The 8,170-nt window shown below is 57.9% G+C and overlaps 1 protein-coding gene across 1 annotated transcript in view; it reads right to left on the reverse strand.

The window, feature by feature from the left end:
* ARHGAP8 (Rho GTPase activating protein 8) overlaps nucleotides 1–8,170 on the reverse strand; it is a 40,317-nt gene that overhangs the window by 28,852 nt on the left and 3,295 nt on the right. The window contains exons 2-4 of the mRNA XM_014533171.1: nucleotides 5,049–5,164; nucleotides 4,162–4,305; nucleotides 241–328 (exon numbers count right to left, since the gene is read on the reverse strand). Coding sequence (XP_014388657.1) covers nucleotides 241–328; nucleotides 4,162–4,305; nucleotides 5,049–5,085 — 269 coding nt within the window. The 5' untranslated portion in view covers nucleotides 5,086–5,164. The remainder of the gene's footprint in view (nucleotides 1–240; nucleotides 329–4,161; nucleotides 4,306–5,048; nucleotides 5,165–8,170) is intronic.

Consider the following 8,170-nt stretch of genomic DNA (forward strand, 5'->3'; position numbering starts at 1 on the left):
GGGCCTAGGGCTGAAGCTCAGTCCCTGGCGGTCATGTGACATCTGCCTGGGGATCCGCTGGTCAATCTACAAATGTCAGCCTTTGACCCTGAACATCCGTTCAGGCTGGTGACGCAGGGGCGTGCGCACGGGAGGCGTGCAGGGAGGGGTGCGGGCACAGGGGGGGGAGGCGTGCAGGGAGGGGTGCGGGCACAGGGGGGGGAGGCGTGCAGGGAGGGGTGCGGGCACAGGGGGACTTACTCCAGCAGACGCCTGTGGTTGAGCTCGTGCGAGGGGGGCATCCGGCAGCAGCTGAAGGTGACGATGCGTCTCCCGAGGTGGTCCTCCCCTGCAGGAAGACCCGGCTGAGCTCCGAGGCACCCACCCAGCCTGGCTCTCGGAACCGCCGGCCTAACACACACGGGCGCTCCTGACCGCCCGCCCAGCTTAGAGGGCAGGCGGCCGGCACTCAGAGAAGGCAGCGCCTGCAGGGCGAGCATCAGCCACAGGACACAGCAGGCCTTCCACGAATGCTGGCGCCTCCCGTAGGCACAGGCCCACTCCCTCCCTGCCCTGATTCCCCGGTTTTGGTGGGGGATGGGGGCTCGCAGCTGATCAGCGCACATCGGACCTCCTGCTAAGGGGGGCCCTGTGCCGGCCGTGAGAGGGGCTGCTGGGCAGCTGGGCCAGAGCACGGAGGGGTGTGGAGACAGGGCAGAACGGCAGGTGAGGAAATCGGTACTCAGTTCAGTCAGCAACAGGGCATGAGGGGCACTGCCAGGCTGTGAGCCCCGCCACCCTGCCACCCGCACGGGAGAGCTCAGCACGTGCAAAGGCACTGGGGCAGCGACATGGAGAGGGGATGGAGCCCAGCACCACACCGGGCCCACTTCCTTTTCCCAAGCAGCGTCCTGCTTGCACAGAGCGGTGAGCCAGTCACCCCTCATTCAGTAAACACTGAGCACCTCTTGTTTGCAGGGCCCACCGACTAGCATGACGCTCAGCTGTGAAGGGAGCTACTATTTCGAAGGCTTTTTACTCCCCTTAAAACCAAAAGGCCCCTTCTTCAGCATTTTCTTTCCATAGCAACAGATTTCTAAGGGTCCAGCCAAAGGACCCTCACAGCATTATTTACCCTCAACAAACATTCAGCAAAGCTCACAGGGAGTGGGGCGGAGGGTAACCCGGTTCCTGACATTCTTTTCTCTACACCTGGTGCATTTGAAAAGTTCCGTATTAACGAGAGGGAGAGGGACTCACTAGCCGGGCAGCCCTGAGCCAGCCCCTCTGCTCATCTGCATGGAGATAATAATGAAAGACTCGGAGGGGTACAGGGAGGGTTAAATCAAGAACTTAAAGTTGGCATAGTGCTGGCACACAGTAGGTGCTCAATAAATGTGACATGTTACCACGTGCCTGGATGCTGGGTGCTTCCAGGGGGGAAACTGAGGCCCAGAGAGGCAAAGTGAGCGTCGGAGCCGGTTCAGCTCACAGCTGGCTGACTGAGGGCAGCACCCCCAGCCCGGCCTCCCAGCTCCCTCTGCCCCTGGGAACCCCGCAATCCCAGCGGGGAGGCTCCCACGCTCCTCAGCCGTGCGGACCCCGGGGACAGCCAGCCCCTACACCCGATTAAGCAGTCACCACAGCAACTGTGTCAACAGCATCCGTCAATATGAGTAAATACCCTTGCCCGTTCTCCGGCAACACGGGCCAGCGTATCACAAACAGGCTTCAAGATGATATAATACGGACGGAAATGAAAACTATCAATAACATGCAAATCCGGGAGGCATCGGTTTAATCCACTCCCCATCTTTCTCCCTCGCTGCTTACAAGGCGGCATCGCTCACTGCCTGGAGGCGGGAGCCCCTTGTACGATACAGAAGCGATTCCGAGATCCATCGCGCCTGGGGAGGGGAGGCCGACGAACTGCGGCAGAGGCAGCAGCAACCCCATCGGGAGGCCTGGGCTGGGGCTTGGGGTTGGGTGCTAGGTCGCTGACCTCTCTGCAGAAGTGAAAGGGACTGGACTTGTTTGCCTGCCACCTGATCTGGGTGGAGCGGTGACCAGGCGTCCAGCAAGACCAGGTCCTGCGTGAACCTCCCTTAAAAAAAAAATCCTCACCCAAGGATATGCTTCTTATGGCTCTTAGAGAGAGTGGGAGGGAGAGGGAGAGAAACATGGATGTGAGAAACATCGATGGGCTGCCTCCTGCATGCACCCCAACCGGGGATCGAACCCGCAACCCAGGCATGTGCCCCGGCCTGGCCTGGAACCTGGGACCCTTTGGTGCACAGGACACCGCTCTCCCCGGCCAGGGCGCCCTCTCTCTCTTTTCTCTCGTCTCTGCCGCTCGCCCGTTCCGCGTCTCTGGGACGACACCTCCTGCCTCCTCTGATCCTGGGCTCTAGAACCTTCCCTCTGCCCACACCGCGTCCCGCCATCTAATCTCGCCTCTGAGTCCCAGCCCTGGCCCCAGACTGGCGCTTCAGAGGATGGCCGCTTCTGGAAATACTTAAATCAGGGGTCCTCAAACTACGGCCCATGGGCCAAGTGGCCGCTTCTGGAAATACTTAAGTCAACTTTACTCATTACACACTATCTTAAGTCCTGGCCGGGTACTCAGTTGGTTAAGAGTGTCATCCTGGCCCATCCAGTGTGGCTCAGTGGTTGAGTGCCAACCCATGAACCAAGAGGTCACTGTTGGATTCCCGGTCAGGGCACATGCCTGGGTGGTGAGCTCGATCCCCAGTAGGGGGCGTGCAGAGGTAGCTGGGCGAGCTCGATCCCCAGTAGGGGGCGTGCAGAGGTAGCTGATAGGCGTTTCTCTCTCATTGATGTTTCTATCTCTCTAACCCTTTCCCTTCCTCTCTCTCTAAAAGCAATCCTATATAATAGAAGCCTAATATGCTAAGTGTCTGGTCATCCAGTTGGCTGTTCAACCAATCAAAGCATAATATGCTAATGATATGCTAAGACCACTCAACCACTCACTATGACATGCACTGATGACTAGGGGGCAGACAGTCGACCGGTCAACCAGTGGCTATGACGTGCACTGACCACCAGGGGGCAGATGCTCCGACCAGTAGGTTAGCTTGCTGCTGGGTCTGGCCAATCAGGACTGAACGAGATGGGCCAAAATAGCCTGGAGCCCTCCCATGGTCCCTCCTCGACTGGCCAACCTCCCGCATCCCTCCCCAGCCCCGATCGTGCACCTGTGGGGTCCCTTGGCCTGGCCTGTGCCCTCTTGCAATCCGGGACCCCTCGGGGGATGTCAGAGAGCCGTTTTCAGCCCAGCAGCAGAAAGATTGGTCGCTATGACACGCATTGACCACCAGGAGGCAGATGCTCAATGCAGAAGCTGCCCCCTGGTGGTCAGTGTGCTCCCACAGGGGGAGCGCTGCTCAGCCAGAAGTCGAGCTCATGGCTGGCGAGTGCAGTGGCGCCTCCGCAGCAGCGCTAAGGATGTCCGACTGCAGGCTTAGCGGGCCTAAACCATCAGTCAGACATCCCCTGAGGGCTCCCAGACTGAGAGAGGGTGCAGGCCGGGCTGAGGGACCCGCCCCCCCTCCCGCTGAGTGCATAAATTTCATGCACTGGGCCTCTAGTAAAAACATATTTTAACAAGAAAAAGTGTTGTCCTGATCCGCCAAGGTTGTGGGTTTGATCCCCAGTCAGGGCACATACAAGAATTACCCAATGAACACACAAATAAGTGGAACAACAAATTGACGTTTCTTTCTCTCTCCCTTCCTCTTTCTCTCTCAAAATCAATCAATAAAAATTTTTTAAAAAGCAGAAACGATACAAAACACCATCTTAAGAGTTAAAATTCTACAAAGCTTCCATTTGGCCAAATATATGACCCCTTAAGTAACGACAGGTCATTCCACTATCACTTGTGACAAGTCTTTGGTTTTGGCTGTGGGTTTGATGTTCAGTACTGGACGAGTGGCACCTGGGGAAGAAAATTAGGGGAACCCGTTGGTGGGAGTGACGCGTGGTTGCCCCTGAGGCGGAGCCCCGGGCGGGGTCCTGGGGTGGTGCGTGCTGCTTCTGGGAGGAGCAGGCGGCAAGAGCTGCAGGTCCTAACCGTCCCCTGGGCCCACCCCACGCCTCAGGGCCCACAGGAAGGAAGGCTGCGCGGTCACGCACCTGGGACCGCCCAGCGGGACTCACCTCCCACCTGCAGGATGCCGTGTCTGGCCACGTCGTAGAAGGGGTGACTCAAGCTCAGGGCGGGGTCCTGGTCGGCCGCTGCCACCGCGGAGGGTCTTCGCACTGCCCCCAGCGCGGCTGCCTCCTCCTCATCTCTCTGCAGCTCTAGGGCGGACAGTGAAGAGGAGAGGAAGTCAGCTGTATGCTCCAGGGAGGAGCATGAGGGGGCCTCCTGACGTCTTTTTATAGGACAGTCACCATGCCTCAGCTGTGCACCCACTACGCGCCCACCTCTGTTGTGCACCCACTATGCGCCTGCTCAGGGTGCAGCACCATGGAAGAAGAAGAATGAGACCCGAGGGCTGGCTATTGGCCTTCACACTGACAGAAGTGGAAACTGAGGCTCAGAGAAGGGGAATGACTTCCCCAAGGTCACACTGCTAACTGGCACCAGGGTGTGGGCTGAACTCGATCTCCTAGCTCCAAACTCTGGCTTGGCCCTTCCTGAAAGATGCTGGCTCTGGCAGCTGGCAGCAAGCCATGGCAGACACTGGGTCACTGTGCTGTGAGGCAGGAAGCGCGTGCAGTCTTCCGAAGGGGACTTTGAGAAGGGGAAGCTCCTTCATACAAAACAAATCGAGGGGTTTTCAGAAATGTCTTCAGCTGGAAAAGAATGGGAGCTTCGAACCTCAGGTGAGGGCCGCCGATGCACTGGATGAGCAGGTCCCTCCACACCCCGTCCCCAGCCCCCCGGCACCTCCCAGGTGACCTTATTTGGGAAACAAGGCCTTCAGAGATGAAAGGAGCTAGGATGAGGTCGCCCTGATGAGGGGGCCCTGGACCCAGCGATGCTGGACTTCTCTGTGAGAAGGGAGGACGAGAGACACGAGGGAGGAGAGTCCTTGCACCTATCTCAGCCAGCTCCTCCAAGTCCAGCCGGGCCATGCTCTGCGGTGGGCAGGGGGCGGGCACACTGTCGCGATGCCGCCTCTTGGGGACCCGGGCAGGGGCTCCTTCTGACGCCCTGAGGGAGAAGCAGAGGAAGGGGGCGCATTTCACACACATCTCCTGGATGGGGCTCCCTCCCACCAGCCGGCCCCGGGGGCGGACAGCAGGGCCGTGTGGGTGGGAACAGCACCTGCAGGGCCCACGAACACCCCGGAAACCATCATGCCTGCGTCCCCACCCCCCTCAGAGACACGCACACTCACTCCCGTGCCCATTGTACGGAGCGGGGAACTGAGGCCGGCAAAGATCAGTTAGAGCTGCTCATGGCTGCACAGCTGGTAACCATAACCAAAAGCCAGGAGTTACCCTGTGCCCGGGACGCTGCCTCAACACCTGAAAACATCTAAAAAAATCCCCGTGTGTGTCCAAATAACGAAATATTTTGTGTCCCTGAAAAGGAGCGAAGTACTGACACACGCTAGGCGCGGACGAGCCTCGAGAACATTACGCTCCGTGGAAGCAGCCAGCACGGAGGCCACAGCGTGTCTGATTCCTCCGATACGAACAGGCAGCTCCACAGAGACGGGCAGCGGAGCGGGGCTGCCAGGCGGGGGAGGAGGCACCAGGGGGGACCGGTACGGCTCTTTCGGAGGCGACGACAACGTCCTAAGTTGACTGGGTGACGGCCGTGCTATCTGTGAACATACCAGCAAACTGAGCCGCACATTCTCCGTGGGCGGAGTGTGTGGCCTGTGAGCTGTATCTCAATAGTGGTTTTAAAACATTAACAAAACAGTGTGAAAACACCACGTAAGTTTGGTCCAGTATTTTAAGAGGAAAAAAAAAGGTTTAACATTGTTTTAAAAATGCTGTTTTCTGCCCTGGCCCATTTGCTCAGTGGTTAGAGCACTGGCCCGTGCACCAAAGGGTCATGGGTTCAATTCCCATCAAAGTCACATACCTGGGATGCAGGTTCGATCCCCGGCCCAGTTGGGGTGCATTTGGGAGGCAACCAAACAATGTGTATCGACCTTTCTCTCTCTCTCTCTTCCTCCCTCCCTCCCGCTCTCTCTAAACATCAGTGGAAAAATATCTTCGGGGGAGGATTAACCAACAAGTAAACAAATAAATAAAAGTGCTGTTTTCTGCCCTGACGGGTTTGGCTCAGTGGATAGAGTGTCAGCCTGCGGACTGAAGGGTCCCGGGTTCGATTCCGGTCAAGGGCATGTACCTTGGTTGCGGGCACATTCCCAGTGGGAGGTGTGCAGGAGGCAGCTGATCGATGTTTCTCATCGGTGTTTCTAACTCTCTATCCCTCTCCCTTCCTCTCTGTAAAAAAAAACCAATAAAATATATATTTTTTTTAAAAAGTGCTGTTTTCTATGAATTCTGGGGTTAGGATTTGTCAACCCATTTATTTTTCCATGTTTGTCCTTTTATTTTCACTTTTGCAAAAGCCTGTATTGCTCTTAATATGAGAGAACGTTATTTAAACTAAAAAATGCACGACTGGTAATAGAAATATGTTATGATATAAACATATTAAAAACCTTGTCTCCTTAAAAAAAAAACAACCAAAAATCCCCGTTAGCTTAGTGCCGCTTCCAGCTCCATTCCACAGATGAGAAAACTGAGGTAGAGAAGGGAGTTGCCTGCCCGTTAAGGGGCCAGGCTGCAGGGCTGGCAGCTCTGGCCCAGGACTGAGGGTGGTGCAGACCCGGGAGTGAGAGCCTGCGGGTTTGCTCCCTGGCAGGGTGCGGGCACAGAGCACCAGGCAGGGGAGCCCAGCCCTGCCCCCTGGGCCCCACCTGGCCCCACCGCCCACCTTCTCCGCGGAAGGAACGCACCGTCCGTCCTCCAAGTCCAGCCTTCCCCAAGCTGTGGCCGATCACTGGCAGGGGCCCTGGGGGTGACACCAGGCCTGGGAGCCTGTCCTCAGCCCTGGCCGGGAGCCACTCCCCACCCGAGTGAAAGTGAGAAAAGAAACTCGATCGCCTGCGCAGCTCTAGGCAGGGCGGCAGGAGCCGGCTGGAGGCCTGAGGAGCCGAGAGCCCTCTCGTTTGGCTGTGGGCACCCACCCAGCCTGGCTGCCAAGGCAGGGTGCCCGGACTGGTGCTGCCCTTGGCAGTGGGGGCAGGGGGACAGTCCTGAGGGGGGCCTGCTGCCATCATTCCACTTGCACCTCACAACAGGCAGGGGCTCCCCAAAGTCTGATGATGGAAGGAGGCCACCCCACTCCCTGCCCCCCAGCCCAGGTCCTAGAGTCCCGTGCACCCTTCTGCGGTCCCGCCCGGAGGCTGAGCCTGTCCCCAGCCAGACAAACACCTGGAGAGCAACCTTCTGCAGCACCAGGTGCCCCCCTGAAAATGCAGGGGACCCATGGAACACTCTAGAACAGTGGTTCTCAACCTGTGGGTCGCGACCCCTTTGGCGGTCGAACGACCCTTTCACAGGGGTCGCCTAAGACCATCCTGCATATCAGATATTTACATGACGATTCATAACAGTAGCAACATGACAGTTATGAAGTAGCAACGAAAATAATTTTATGGTTGGGTCACAACATGAGGAACTAACTGTATTTAAGTGGCCAGAAGGTTGAGAACCACTGCTCTAGAACATTTCTGGTTGAAAGCCTGGCAGGAGGCCGAGCCCACCAGGGCGAACAGCTGAAACAGTCCTCATCCTCGGCCCAGGTCTGCCCGCGGGGAGAGGCCTCCCGGGCACCGACGCGCAGGGGCACACGGAGCCCTGAAACCAGGAAGCCCCTTGCCCTCGCCCCCTCGCCGCCGCCTCCGCTTTACCCAAAAGGGACGTTCCGTCCGGTTTCCCTTCAGGGTCAAAACCTCGACCCCATCGGCCGCAGGGACACCCCCATTTGTTCTGAAGTTGGGCGGGTGTCACCCATAACCAGAGCTTTGTTGTGGCAACAGCAGCTAGTTGGGGGGGGATCTGTGGGTGGGGGGCCTGCGAGCCTCCCTCCCCACAGGGTCTTATAGTTGAGAGTAAAATATGGCCGCCCACGGGCTCAGGCACCCAGGGGCCTGGACCAGAGTCCGGGTCGCTCCCCACCCCTGCTGCT

The sequence above is a fragment of the Myotis brandtii genome, unplaced genomic scaffold, assembly GCF_000412655.1.
Source record: "Myotis brandtii unplaced genomic scaffold, ASM41265v1 scaffold952, whole genome shotgun sequence".
NCBI lineage: Eukaryota > Metazoa > Chordata > Mammalia > Chiroptera > Vespertilionidae > Myotis > Myotis brandtii.